At 45.0% G+C, this 15,111-nt stretch overlaps 1 protein-coding gene across 4 annotated transcripts in view; it reads right to left on the bottom strand.

The window, feature by feature from the left end:
* Window positions 1-3,998: 3,998 nt before the first annotated feature.
* Window positions 3,999-15,111, bottom strand: part of nlgn4xa (neuroligin 4 X-linked a) — a 277,585-nt gene continuing 266,472 nt past the window's right edge. For all 4 annotated transcript variants that reach the window (XM_048533144.2, XM_048533141.2, XM_048533143.2 and 1 more), the window contains 2 exons: window positions 9,449-10,238; window positions 3,999-6,668 (listed from right to left, as the gene is read on the bottom strand). In XM_048533144.2, the coding sequence (XP_048389101.1) occupies window positions 5,801-6,668; window positions 9,449-10,238 (1,658 nt within the window). In that variant the 3' untranslated portion in view covers window positions 3,999-5,800. The remainder of the gene's footprint in view (window positions 6,669-9,448; window positions 10,239-15,111) is intronic.

Below are 15,111 nucleotides of genomic sequence, written 5' to 3' on the forward strand. Positions count from 1 at the left end.
CATTCTTGCAAACAGCTTCCATGCTCTCTAATGTGTTCACATACTTCCCACAATGCAACGCCCAAAACTGTGTCCAGCTGAGTTTCAACAAGCGACATACACAGCTTACGCTATAAAGGTTTGCATCTGGTCAGGTGGATTCATTGATATCTTTCTGCCTATCATTTCTCACCTGCTCATGTGTATTGTTTTGCAGAATACTGGTTGCTGGTTCCTATTAACAAATGACTAAATATAAATGTAACATAGTTCTCTGTTGCCATGACAGTGAAGTTCCACCGACTTATCAAAGAAAGAAAGCTGGGGTAGCTCAGTGGCTCAGTGGTTAGTCCTGTTGCCCCACAGTACCAGAGACGTGGGTTCAATTCCAGCCAGGGGCAATTGTCCATGTGAAGTTTGCTCATTCTCCCTGCGTCCGTGCAGGTTTCTTCTGGGAGCTCCAGAGCCCCAAGATGTGTAGGTTAGGTGGATTACCGAGGGGAAATGCAGGGTCACAGGGATGCCTCTGAGTGGGATCCTCATCAGAAGGTCAGTGTGGAAATCAATGGGCCAAATGGCCTGCATCTGCAAAGCAGGAATTCTGTGATTCCCATGATCACTGGATGTTTGCATCAGCAAAACATACTTCATTGAAATGAAGGAACTTAGATACTGCAGCATCTTATCTGCATCCAGCAAGCTCCCACAGATTAAATGTGGCCTTTTGAAATTTATTCATAGAATATGGGCATCTCTGGCTACTGCCAGCAATTATTGTCTACCTCTAATTGCCCAGAGGGCAGTTTGCAAGTCAACCACATTGAGGTCATTCTGGAATCACGGGTATGGCAGACCAGGTAAGGACGATAGATCACCTCCAATAAAGGAGATTAGGACAGGCTAGATGTGGGAAGAATGTTCCTGATGTTAGGGAAGTCCAGAGCTAGGGGTCACAGTCTACAAGTAAGAGGTAAGCCATTCAGGCCTGTGATGAAGAACAATTTCCTCACTCAGAGAGTTATGAACCAGTGGAATTCGCTCCCACAGGGAGCTGTTGGGGCCAGTTCATTGGATATATTCAAGATGGAGCTGGACGTGGCCCTTGTGGCTAAAGAGATCAAGGGGTAGAGGGAGAAGGCAAGATTGGCACACTGAAATTGCTTGATCATCCATGATCATATGGAATGGTGGTGCAGACTGGAAGGGCTGAATGGTCTAGTCCTGCAACTATTTTCTATGTTTCTATTAATGAACCAGGTAGGCTTTTATGATGAGCGATAATGCTTAAAGCCATTTTAATTCCAAATTTTACTGAATTCAACTTTCACCTTCAGCCAAAGTGGGATTTCAGCTTTTGGATCTCAGAACATTAGCCAGGGGGAGCTGGATTGCTAGAGTAGTGACATCAGCACAATGCCACTACTTCCCCTTAAAAAGGTTCAGAGAATGTGTTTGTCTGTGATGTTGATTTAACGATAAATATTGGCTAAGACACCAGGGATTAAATCTCCACCCTTCTTTAAAACAATGTCATGTGACTTTGTATACCCACCCAGACCAGTGGGTGGAATCTCACCCGATTGACAATGTTGCTGACAAATCAGAATTTCCTCTGTGAAGGTGTCAGTTTTAGCAATTATTAATAGGAAGCATTGCAAGTTTATGAATTACACCAAAAGCTCCAACTGAGTGCATTTTACAGCAACCTCACACAGGCCAGTACTGAAAGGCATCAATCTGTTCTGGTTTTGAAGTGGATTAAGAGGTCACTAAGTAAAGTAGATTTACACTGTCAGTTTGTACCACAAGATCCATGTAATAAGATCAATCCATTTCAGCTTAAGGCTGAGTTTGAATGCTACAATGAACTGCCTCTGTTGGCAGGGACCCCACTCCTGGACCTATTTTTGAGAGCTTTGCTTAGAATTCCATTGAACCAGGGATTGTGATTTAACATCAAGATGCAAAACTGGCTAAACTTTAATGCAGCAGCATTCCACACCTCCTTCCCAAAATAAGTGGCAGCTTCAAGAGATACCGATGATACAGGCTTATAAGATATAATGATTTTCACGATTCTGCAACTGGCATCCACTAGGGGTTGAGGTTCCCTAAACCCAAGATTCCTAAACTTTTTCCGACTGTGACACTTAGTGGCATTGAAGGGTCAGGAGGATGGGGAGGGAGACAAACTGTTGAAATAACTCCATGAAGGTCGGTATCCCAACACCAAGTCACCCTCTATTTCCACAGGCATAGTACATGACACTGACCCAGCTCACTCAGACCTCACTCTTTGACTGAGCAGACTCCCTGATAGTCCTGTTTATATCTGTCGGCCAGGGGTCTATGATGGAGCAGGTTAATTGCCCCAATCAGTGGACTCATATTCTATGAGGTCCACCTGGTTGACTTTATTCAAATCACTACAATAGTGAGCAGAGGTGTGGAGGCTGGGTGGCTGGCAGAGTCCAGACACTTTGGTGAGGAGAGAGACCTGTGGTAGCTGATAAGAGTTGCCAGGGTCAGAGGTGTTCTGAGTTCAGTTGCCTGTGAAAACAGTCAGAGTCAAAGAGCCAAATAGCTTACACCTGCTCCTTGCCTATGAATCACTTTGGGACATATCTTTTCATTCATTCATTCAATGTGAGCATCACGGGGCAGAGACCAGCACTTTATTACCCATCCAAGGGAACTTATGAGTCAACCACATTGCTGTGGGTCGAGGATCACACATTGGCCAGATCAGAGCAGGACAGCAGCTTCCTTCTCTAAAGGATATTAGTGAATCAGATGGGTTTTTACAGCACTCAACAATAGTTTCATGGTCATCATGAGAGCCTTAATTCCAGATTTGGTACTGAATTCAATTTCAATGTTTGCCAGGGCAGGATTTGAACCCAGGTCCCCAGAATATTACCAGAGTCCCTGGATGAATAGTCTAGCAATATTACCACAAGGCCATATTCTCCCATTTTAACATATTAAAAGGTTGTTATATAAATAGTTGCGAAAAACCCACCAGATTCATTGATGTTCTTTAGGGAAGGAAACCGGCCATCGTTACTTGGCCAGGGTTACATGTGACTCCAAAATCACAGCAACGTGTGTGACTGTTAACTGCCTCTGAAATGGCCCAACACATCAGTGAGCCCAAGGGCAATTAGGGATGGGTGAGAAATGTTAGTCTGTTCAGCAAGGCCCACATTCCATGAACGAGCAAAACATAAATATGAATGCAAGTTATTGCTGTCTTTTAGCTCCTGCATTTCAAATGGGCCACTCTTCCCATTAAGTAATGTTAGTGGTCTGGTAATCCAGTTCAAATCCCACCAAGGCAGTTTGAAAACATGAAATCAGTTTTATTTTAAATCTAGAAATAGAAAACAGTCAAGTTGACCATGGAGCTGGTGGAATGTTGTAAGAACACAATTACTTTAGCAAAGGAAATCTGCCACCCTGGTGCAGCATAAGACTCAGTGTCTCACCAATTCAGTTGACAGTCATCTGCTGGAGTAGGTTTGAAGAGCCAATTGGCTTTCATCTTCTTCTATTTTCTACATCTCAACTGCCCTTCGAAGTGGCTATCAAGGCACTCAATCTGCTACGCTGGTCCAGCACCATCACCTTCTCAGGAAAACTACAACTGGCCGATAAATGTAAACGTGTCAGACCATAGAGGCCAGTGCCCCTGGATCAAAATCCTAGAAACCCCTCCCTAATGGCATTGTGGGTCTACTTACAGCACGTGGACTGCAGTGGTTCAAGAAGGCGGCTCACCGCCCCCCACCTTCTCAAGGGGCAACGAGGGACAGGCAATAAATGCTGTACCAGATCCCGTGAGTGAATTAAATAAAATCCCGAGAATGAGTTTTACAAAATTCCGGTTTTAGGTGTAGGAATGCAACACACGTACATTAAAACGTTCAGAACATTGACGGTGCACTGACGATAGTTGTGGAGTTCTGTGAGATTTAATCATACATAACAAAAGTACAATAAATTAGAAAATAGTGTGATCATTTTATTTAAAAAAGCTGCTGAAAATTTTATATATATATATGTCCAGCCAAAAGGTCATTGTCTATTATCACTTAAGGCAAACAAAAGTGGAACAAAAACATATACATCGATATACTACATTTAAGGACCCTTCGTGCTTCAAAATGTATTGGACAAAATGAGATAAAGAATGCACACAGTTAACAAGATTCAAATGAAAGTATATTACTTGTATTCTAGACTTCTGTCCTTACGAGGTATGTTTCTCCCAACGGCAAAATCGTGTTCAATCTGTCTATCATTCTCCAAAAGCACATAATTATCCTTTAACCTTTATACCTCGAACATCTTGAAGTTTGTGGTCTGGAAAATTTCAATATGGATCCTCTAGGATTGCTAGGCACCCTTACAAAGCAGGAGAGACTTGGTGTTTCCTGGTCGTGCACTCCCTCAGACACATCGCCTGGGCCTGCTAATCCAATTTGAGTCAGTCGTCAGCTTGTTGCAATTCCCATCCCTCCCGCGAAAGGCAAATAACAAGAGTGTTGTCTAAGAGAACTGATGTGAGATGGATGATGAGAGAAAACTTTTTTTTTGTCGTCTGCTTTAAATATTAACAATATTGTTTATTTGTAAATTCTCCCTATCCCGCCCAACTGCCCTCAGGACTCCATGAGTCCCACTTTGCCGTGTGTCATGACTCACCTTTTCCTTTCTGATCATGTACTGAAAGAAAATACAAATCCACAGTTGCTTGCTACGATACTTAAACATGCACCTAACATAATCTAAAACAGAGATAAGCTAAGTTACATAGAAGAAATGTTCTGGGTAGTAAGCATAAGCAGCCATATCTTCTACAGAGGTTGATGGTATAAATACCCAAGCCTCAAAAGTACTTCAGGTACCATATTATCCAGGTAAAGTAATTGGCAGAGAACAGAGATGGTTCATCTCATGTATATACAGAAAGAACATGATATAAAGCACAAGCTGTCTAAAAGCTGACCCTTTAAAACTTAAAAAGAACAATAAAAGCTTTTTCTTCTTTAAACCCACAGCTATTTACAGATGTTTACAAAGTTTCATAAATACAGTTCAGAGGGACAAGTCAGTCTAACTTCATACAGACTTGGGATCCACACAACTGAATTGTCCTTTCATCGATGAAATGGGATATTCATCAAGTGCAGTACCATCACACATCTCAATTCAGGAAAAAAAAGCCTTTGTTCGATCATTAATTCCTGGCAATAAGGGTGTAACACAGCGTGGCACATTGAAGATACTGTACAATCACTTACTTTGAAACGAGAGCTATCCTTTGTTGAATACACTGTCCTACGGTTAATCCTTCTCACTGTCGCTGCCAGATGGTTAGAAAAGATCCATGATTCTCTGCGCTGTTGGACACTGAGCTGTCAGTGCCATCTGATACAGTGGAATATTTGAATTGGTTTTCAAACGCTCATCATATATAAAAGACTTCTGCTTTCAATTCTGATTGTAGAATGCACTGTTTCTCTCTTTTATTTTGTCCTTCCCTTGGCTATGTTCATTGAAACAATTCAACTGCAAAGTGAATACAGGAACTTATTCCCCCATCCCTAATGGCCATTGTGTCAAAAAGGAAGTAGTTACTCTGATATTTGTCTTCTACTTGCGGATGGTTTTCTGTCAAGTTCAGCTTCAGCGCTTGTTAAAATTGTGTTGTAAATGGAAGAAAAAAAGCAAAATGAGATTTCTCACTCAAATGCGGGTGAGACCTCAAACGGGGGTGGAGGGAAGTGGGGGGAATATGGCTCCTCCTACAGGGGAGCTATACCCGGGTAGTGGAATGTGCGTGGGGCAAGCTTGCACTGTTCTGCCCTCCAGTGAATGTGTTGAACGTGTGCAGGGGCTGCATTGCAGCCAGGGTGTTGGGGATCATGGGGATGGTGTTGGGGGTCATGAGCGGGATGTCGTCCGGTGACCTCCTCAGGGTCAGGGCATAGTCGGGTGGGTAAGTGAGCCTCAGGGTGTCGTGGGTCTGCATTGCCTCGCACTCGTGCTCGTGGTCCATCTGCTTCATCTGCAGCGACATCATCTCCTCGTTCTGGAGGTGAGCCAAGTCGTTGGTAGCCCCACCGCTGCCACCGCGCTGGGGGCTCTGTCGTCGGTGCGTCTCATGGCGCCTCTTGTCCTTCTTGTAGTAGAGGGCGGCGAAGGCCAGGATATTCAGGAAGAGCAGCGAAGCCCCCACCGCGATGGTGACGCTCAGCTCGGTCGAATAGTCCCTCTTATCCTCAATCAGGACCGTCGTCTCTTCGGGGCTGGACTTGCGCGTATCTTTGGCCTGCTTGTTGGGGTTGTGGGAGGGAGTCAGAGGTGGGCGCTTGGTGGTCGAAGACCACAACTTCCCTGGGGCCCGCCTGGTCACGTAAGGGAATGGCGTGGAGTCTGTCTGTGGCACCTTGGTGGTCGTCGACACATATTGGAAGATCTCGTTCAGGTTGTGAAGGTGAGGGACCAGTTCAAGCCAGAAGGCCACTTTGGTAGCTCGGTAGTGCTCCCTCACCCTGGGCTTCAGGCCGATATGAAGGTACAGTTGGTCCTTTGGGTTGTACTTCGACCAGGCAACTTCCTCGAACCGGTTGGGTTTTGTGTGGATGAATTTTGTGTCCTGTGGAACGGGCTGGTTTGGGTCACTGGAGGGAAAAATTCAAAAAATGATTTTAATGACTCAACATTTTAGGATAAAAAGAAAACCCTCCAACAACAAGGATAATATACCTTATGAGGAGGGCTATTTTCACTCGGGGAGTTTTCAGCAGCTCAGGTCGAGATGCATGGTAAAAGTTACAATTTCACACCCCATCCCAGCCAATCTTCCTCTCTTGATTTTGAGGCCTAGTGTGTTTAACTCTTAGAAGTCAATTACAACAAAGAACAGTACAGCACAGGAACAGGCCCTTCGGCCTAGCAAGACATTAATAACACATGATGCCTTTCTAAACTAAAATTCTTTTGCCTCCATGCAGACTGTATCCCTCTATTCCTTGTTTATTCATGTATCTGTCAAACTGTCTTTTAAATGTTGCTGTTGTATCAACTTCTACCACCTCCTCTGGCAGTGCATTCCAGGCACTTACAAGTAAAACTGATATCGTCCACCCCCGTTGAACTTAACCTCTTTTATTTGAAACCTATGTATCTTTGTAATTAGATAACAAGGAGTGTAGCTGGATGAACACACCTTCTATTGCCGCCTCCCCCCACCTCTCTATTCATTTCAGAGCCCCCTCCCCCTCCCCCATTTCTGATGAAGGGTCCAGACCCGAAACATCAGCTTTCCTGCTCCTCTGATGCTGCTTGGCCTGCTGTGTTCATCCAGCTCTATACCTTGTTATCTCAGATTCTCCAGCATCTGCAGTTCCTACTATCTCTATCCCAGTAATTGACATTTTCATCCTGGACTATCCATTCGATTCCACGCCTCTCATGATTTTTTCAAACTTTTATCGGGTTGCTCTTCATTCTTTGACGTTCAAGTGAAAATGACCTTCCCCAGACAGGCACTAAAACAAGATTACACTGCAGCTGCAAGCTTCAGTGGTATGAAAACTGGTCTCTGTTAAGGCTAGATAATTCCAATCCACCAAATCTGGCTCAGAAGATCAAACATTTACCCTGTCATTCAGACATTCAGTGTCCTGAGGTTTATACCAGTACTTGCAGGAAACACAATGGGCAATAGTGTGCAGGCTCGGTGGATTGGCCACGTTAAATAGCCAGCAGTGTCCTGGGATGTTTCGGTTCGATGGATTGGCCACGTTAAATAGCCTGTAGTAAAAGGGATGCATAGCCTAGGTGGATTGGTTATTTTAAATAGCCTGTCGTGCCTATGGATGTATAGGCTAGGTGGATTGGTCATGTTAAACAGACCACAGTATCCAGGGATGTACAGGTTACTCGGATTGGCCATGTTAAATAGCCCGTAGAGTCCAGCGACATGTACAATAGGTGGTTGGCCATGTTTAATATCCCAGCGTCCAGGGATGTATAGACGAGGTGGGTTGGCCATGTTAAATAGACAGCAGTGTCCGGGGATGTTTAGACTAGGTGGATTGGCCATGTTAGAAAGGCTATAGTGTCCAGGGATGTATAGATTAGGTAGATTGGACTATAGAAAAGACTATAGTGGACAGGGATGCATAAGTTAGGTAGGTTATCCATGGGATGTGTGGGGTTAAGTAGTAGGTCTGGGTGGAATGATCTTCAGATGGTTGGTGCAAATTCAATGGGACGAATGGCCTCTGTCTGCACTGTGGGGATTCCATGACTTCGATGACAATTTTGTTCAGCAAGCTCATATAAGAACACAAGGACTAGAAGCAGGAGTAGGCCATTCAGCCCCTTAAGCTTACTATTTGATACAATCATGGCCTCAGCACCACTCTCCTATCCCCTCCACATAATCCTTTAATCAATTAATTAATTAAAAATCTGCCTGCCTCCTCCTTAAATTGCCTCAATCTCCGAGGGTCTACTGCATTCTGGGATAACGACTTCCTCAGATCGCCAGATTAAGTTATCAGGTCATCAGTTTCAGTGAGGTCGTTGTTGTAATAATTTTGCCATGACACAAACTGAGCTCGCTCCCTCTGAAAAAGCGCTGAAAATCTTGTAGCACAGCGAGAGACTAGATAAGGCCTGGATTTAATGTCCCACCTGACAGACAGTGCGTCCAACAGTGCAGCACTCCACCAGTCATGCACCAAGATGGGTCAGCATTTGCTCAAGTGTCTGGAGTGGAATTTGAATCCTCAACACTCCAGATTCAAAGGCATGAGCATCACTGAACCGAACTAGAGTGTTGCGTTCAGTCATATCAATAACCAAGCTCTTTTCCCTCGGGTTGGGGAGTCCAAAACTAGGAGGGCATGGGTTTAAGGTAATGGGGGAAAGATTTAAAGGGAATTGAGGGGCATCTTCTTCATGCACAGAGCAATGCAAGTTTGGAATGAGCTGGCAGAGGAAGTGGTACAACATTTAAAAGGATGGGTACATGAACAGTAAGGGCTTAGAGGGATACGGTCCAAATGCTGGCAAATGGGATGGGATTAATCTAGGCTGTCTGGTCAGCATAGACCAGTTGGGCCGAAGGGTGTGTTTCCACGCTGTACATCTCTATGACTCTATATCATTGGTTAGCTCAGTTAGTTCTATCAAAGAGTGACATCAGCATAGTTTCAATTTGAGTAGCGGTTGAGGTTACTATGAGTGTTCTATGTTACCCTTGTCCTGAGGTCTCAGTGACCCACTCACCAGTCACTTATCTCTAATGAGAGGGTAAGCCTCTGGACAGTGGTGGCTTTACTTGATATGAACCCTGTGTGGGTTCACAGAGGCCGAAGTGGAAACACATTGTTTCGCACCTGAAACAATTCCCCAAAAGTTTGGAAGAGTCTTTGTAAAACCCACTCACCCTGTCTTCGCAAAGTTGGTCCAGTAGGTCATGACCACTGCACTGAGCATAACATCATTCTTCGAGAAGTTACAGGGAAAAAGCTCAGTGGGTCCAATCATGGGGACACCGAAGACATAGGGGACCTCGTCTCCGTGTGCAGCATCAGACCAGCCTGGCTTCATGTCACTCTGGCAGTGGTGGTAAAAGGCGTAGAAATAGGTGGGTGAGCCGTACTGGGCATGCAGGTCAGCTGTCGCTACCGCCGGCGCCACCCACTGGTGGTCGGTGAACAGTGCCACCAGGGTCTTGCGACGAGTCTCAGGGTTCTCTTTGTCTGCCCAGTCGGTGTACATGAACTTGATGGTCTCCCTCAGGGTATCCTTCCCCTCTGGGTAGCCGTACAGGTTGTCCACAAAGTTGGAGACGGCGAAGTCAAAGTCACTAGCCGAGATACCGTCCTCGTTGTCCACCATATTCTCCACGAACTTCAGGCCCTCGCCTTGGTTGACGCCTAGCATGATGTCGTAGTTGAGGAACTCTCCCTGCTCCATGAGGATCTGGGGGTCATCAGGAATGACGTCTCCGTCGATGACTGGCCCAAAAGCAATGTGGTAACGGGCAGGCATAATGTCCTGCTCAATCAGCTCCTTATAGTTCTTCATCCGTAGGCACTCCACCAGGTCAATGGTGTCCAGCATACTGCAGCCGACCTTCTCTGCCAATAAACGAGTATACTTGGCAGGCTGATAATTAACAGCCCAGCTGGATAAGGCTGTCCCACTCTGAATGATTGCCTTCTGAAACAGACCTGTTGGTTCAATGAGAGAAATAATTTAGTGGTAACATAAACAAGACCACAAGGTGGTGAGGACCCAGGGGTATTAACACTAGAATCTTAATCCAGATAATATTCTGAGGGACAAAAGAAAATTCAGAACTGTGGCTTCTGGAAATCAGAAACGATCGCAGAATTTGGCGGATAAACTCAGCAGGTCTGGCAGCATCTGTGGAGAGAAAGCAGAATTAACACTTTGAATCCAATGACCCTTTTGCAGAACTGACTATAGTTAGGAAAAGGTTGGTGTACAGGCTGAAAATGGGGACAGAGAATGGAGGCTGAAGGAGTAAAGGGTAGATGAAGATTGACACAGAACAAGGGAAAGACACAGTTGTGCATACAAAGGTATGGATATAGGTCAACCTGGGAGAATCAATAGCTGGTAATGGGGAACATTAGTGGCAGGCAACGGCTTGTTTGCAGTAGTTCCATGTAACGACAAGGCCTGGTGTGTGGGGTAAGGACATAGAAGGAGGTGTTCAAGCCCTTAAATTGTTGGACTCAGTACTGAGTCCTGAAGTCTGCTAGGTCCCCAAGTGGAAAATGAGATGCTGTTCTTCCAATGAGCACTGAGCTTCACTGCAGCGCTGCAGCAAGCCCGAGAGAGAGATGTTGACCTGGGCATATGCTGGTCTATCAAAGTGGTAGCAGGATGCTCACGGTCATATTTGCAGACAGAATGTAGGAGTTCTGCAAAACAGTTACCCATCTGCACTTCATCTCCCTGATGGTAGAGGAGACCACATTGGTCTGAATCCTGCCATAGCAAGTGTTGGAATGTGAATTTAGACAGAAACTAAGAATGTAAAGATGACCATTGTTGGAGGAAAAACAGACATTAGGTTCATTAATGTCCATTATGGAAGGTAACTGATGGTGAGACTCCAGACCCATGGCACTGTGATTGACCCTTAACTGTGCCCCTCTGGGCAATTAGGGATAGGCAACAAATGTTAGACTAGCCAGTGAAGCCCAGATGTGATGATAGAATTTTTAAATGTGGAACAGTAGGAGATAATGCAGACAGTCAAAATAAGAGAAGCTTAAGAGTAGAAATATAGTGGCTTCCATGGGATGTAGGAGCCAACAAGGATATGTTGGGTTGAATGGCCTGCTTGTACATTGCAATTATTGAATCTTTTTCCACTGGATGTGGCTGTCACTAGTAGGGCTAGCATTTATTGCCCATCTCTAAGTGCTGTGGAGCCAAGTGGCTCATGAGCTCATTAGACAAAGGAGAGCCAGTAGACATGATCTGCCTGGATTTCCAGAAGGCCTTTGACAAGGTACCATACGGGAGGCTGTTAAATAAGAAAGAAGGTGTTAGGGTCAAGGTACTGGCACTGATAGAGGATTAGTTAACTGGCAGAAGTCAGAGAGTGGGGATAAAGGGTCTTTTTTTCAGGGTGGCAGCCAATGGCAGTGGAGTTCCACAGGGATCAGTGTTGGGACCACAACAGTGCACATTATATATTAACAATCAGGACAAAGACATGGAGGGCATTGCTGCTAAATTTGCAGTTGACACAAACGTAGATGGGGAAGGGTCGGCAGTGTTGAGTAAGTGGGAAGGCTGCAAAAGTACTTGAATGGGCTAGGAAAGTGTAGCAATATGGGAAAGTGTGAGGTTATGCACATTAGTTGAAAAAATAAATGATTTTCTAAATGGGAAAGGTTTTGGAAATCTGATGTGCAAAGGGGCTGAGGCATCCTAGTTCAGGATTCTCTTAAGATTGGCACATAGGTTCAATTGGTTGTTAGGAAGGCAAATGCAATGTTGGCATTCATTTCAAGAGGGCTAGAATACAAGAGCAGATATGTACTTCTGAGGCTATATAAGGCTCTGGTCAGACTGCATTTGCAATATTGTGAGAAGTTTTGGGCCCTACATCCTAAACAAGGATGTACTGGTGTTGGAGGAGGTCCAGAAGAGGTTTATAAGAATGATACCGGGAATGAACGGTTTATCATTTGAGGAGTGATTGAGGACTTCTGGTCTGATCCCAATGGAGTTTAGAAGGGTGAGGGGGGATCTGATTGAAATTTACAGAATATTATAGGGCCTGGATAGAGTGGACATGGAGAAGTTGTTTCCACCGTAGGAGAGACTAGGACCTGAGGACACAGCTTCAGAGTGAAGGGAAGGCCCTTTAGAACTAAGATGAGAAGGAATTTCTTCAGCCAGAGGGTGGTGAATCTGTGGAACTCATTACTGTAGAGAGATGTGGAGGCCAAGTCATTGAGTGTATTTAAGATAGAGATAGATAGGTTCTTGATTAATAAGGGGATCAGAATTACACAGTGAAAGTAGGGGAATGGGGTTGAGAAACACATCAGCTGTGATTGATTGATGGAACAGACTCATTAGGCTGAATGGTCTAAATCTACTCCTATATCATGATCTTATGTCAGAGGGCAATTTGCACACGACCCATATTGCTGTAGGTCTAGAGTCACATGCTGCCAGACAAGGTAAGGTTAGCAGCTTTCTTTCACTAAACAACACGTGGGCTTCCATAACAATCAGAAATAATTTCTGCAGAAGGGTCCAGACCCGAAATGTCAGCTTTCCTGCTCCTCTGATGCTGCTTGGCTGGTTGTTTTCATCCAGCTCTACAACATGTTATCTCTGTTACTGAGGCTTGCTTTCAATTCCAGAATTTTTAAACCAATTAAATTCAAATTCCACTGTGCACCACAGTGAGATTTGAACACACATTCCCAGAGCATTAACCTGGGGCAGCTGGATAACCAGCCCTTTAAAATTCCCTGCCATCTCACCATAAAATTCGATGCAATTCTATTGCAGTCCCCAGGATTTAAATATTTCATATTTAAAACAGGCTGTTGGTTATGTCGGCCAACAGCTACAGACCATTTGCATTAGAGCCAATTTTAAAGCTGTCGATCACAGCTTCTTGAGACGTCTCCAGTGATACTGACCGAAACCTTTCCATAACAGTTCTGTTTCATTTTGCATTGAAACTACCTGACCTCACTGTGCATTTCCAGCCTTTGGTGCTCCCTCATCTGTTTGGGTTCACATGGGTAAATAACCCCTTGTTGATCCACAATTACCTCAGTGTACTTAATCCCTTCTGAGTGGTATGGGGTTTACTGTTCATTTCAAGCTTTGAATGCAAATTACTAAATACTCACTGCACAGAACCAGAACATTCGGTCTCACTGATCCACAGCAAATATCTGTGCTCAATGCATGCCTTCTCTCACTGCTCATCATGTTCCATCAGCTGCTTTTCTCACCCTCTCACTCCCACAACTTCGAGCTTCCCCCGCACCCCCATCAAACAAAGCAATGCCATTCACCTCACCCACAACCAGGTATTGTGACCTCCGTCATTTCATCTGGTTTCATTATCCTCACTGATTCGTTGATTGGTCATTCAGGTTTACAGCATGGAGATAGGCCCTTCGGCCCAATGTGCCCATGCCAGCCAGTTTTCACAATTAAATTAGTCACATCTGCGTGCATTTGGTCCATATCCCTCCAGACCTATCCTATCCTATACCTGTCTAAACGTTTCTTAAAATATAAAGTTGTACTCACTTCCACCGCTTGGTCTGGCAGTCTGCTCCAGACACTCACCACCCTCTGTGTGAAAAAATTGCCCCTCTGGACCGGTTTGTACTTCTCCCCTTTCATCTAAAACTGTGACATCTAGGTCCTCCTGGGTCAGGCTGCCAGGAAGCTTGGGACTTAGAGTTTGCTATTGACAGGTAACTGTTCCCTTATTCTGTACTGCATGTCTCTCCTCACTTATCTGCATCTCAGTCTCTGCCTTACCCCAGAGTGACCGTTGTCTGGCTCCCAGGAGAACTAATAAACCCTTTTATTTACACATAAGATAACAGGGTGTGGAGCTGGATGAACACAGAAGGTCAGACTGCATCAAAGGAGCAGGAAAACTGATATTTCGGGTCTGGACCCTTCTTCAGAAATAGCGGAGGGGAAGGGGTCTCTGAAATAAATAGAGACCGGGAGAGGTGACGATGGAAGGTGCATAAAGGAGCAGATAGGTGGAGAGAAGATGGACAGGTCAAAGAGGCGGAGATGAGGCTAGTAGGTAGGAAGTGGCAGTGTGGGTTGGTCAGTGAGGTGGGAGGAGCAGATACGACAAATCCCCATCTCAACTCCCCACCTACATTCACTTTTACAGGCTCCATCCCCGCTTCCTTGACCCGTCCGTCTTCTCTCCACCCACCTGCTCCTCTATCCACCTTCCATCATCGCCTCCCCCCACCTCTCTATTTATTTCAGAGTCCCCTTCCCCTTCCCCATTTCTGAAGAAGGGTCCAGACCCAAAGCGTCAGCTTTCCTGATCCTCTGATGCTGCCTGGCCTGCTGTGTTCATCCAGCTCTACACCTTGTTATCTCAGACTTTAGCATCAGCAGTTCTGATTATGTCTCTTTTCTTTACACACTGTTTTATATAATGCTGATATCTATTATACAACTTCCTTAACTGAGCATAGAGCTGGAGGAACGCAGCAGGTCAAGCAGCATCAGAGAAGCAGGAAATCCATCTTCATCAGTACTGATTGTAAACCCGAAACGTTGGCTTTCTTGCTCCTCTGCTGCTGCCCAACCTGTGTGTTCTTCCAACTCCACACTGTATGAACTCTGACTCTAGCGTCTGCAGTTTTAGCTATCTCCATACACATCTGCATAATGGCATACTATCTTCTCTTAGAGTCATGGAATCATACAGTTTAGGAGGCCCATCAACTCTGGACTGCCAAAGCTACACTAAATCTACTCCAGCCCCACCTTCTCACACTAGGCCCATAGCCTTGAATGTTATGACATTCCAGGTGCTCATCC

This window comes from Stegostoma tigrinum, chromosome 6 (genome assembly GCF_030684315.1).
Source record: "Stegostoma tigrinum isolate sSteTig4 chromosome 6, sSteTig4.hap1, whole genome shotgun sequence".
NCBI lineage: Eukaryota > Metazoa > Chordata > Chondrichthyes > Orectolobiformes > Stegostomatidae > Stegostoma > Stegostoma tigrinum.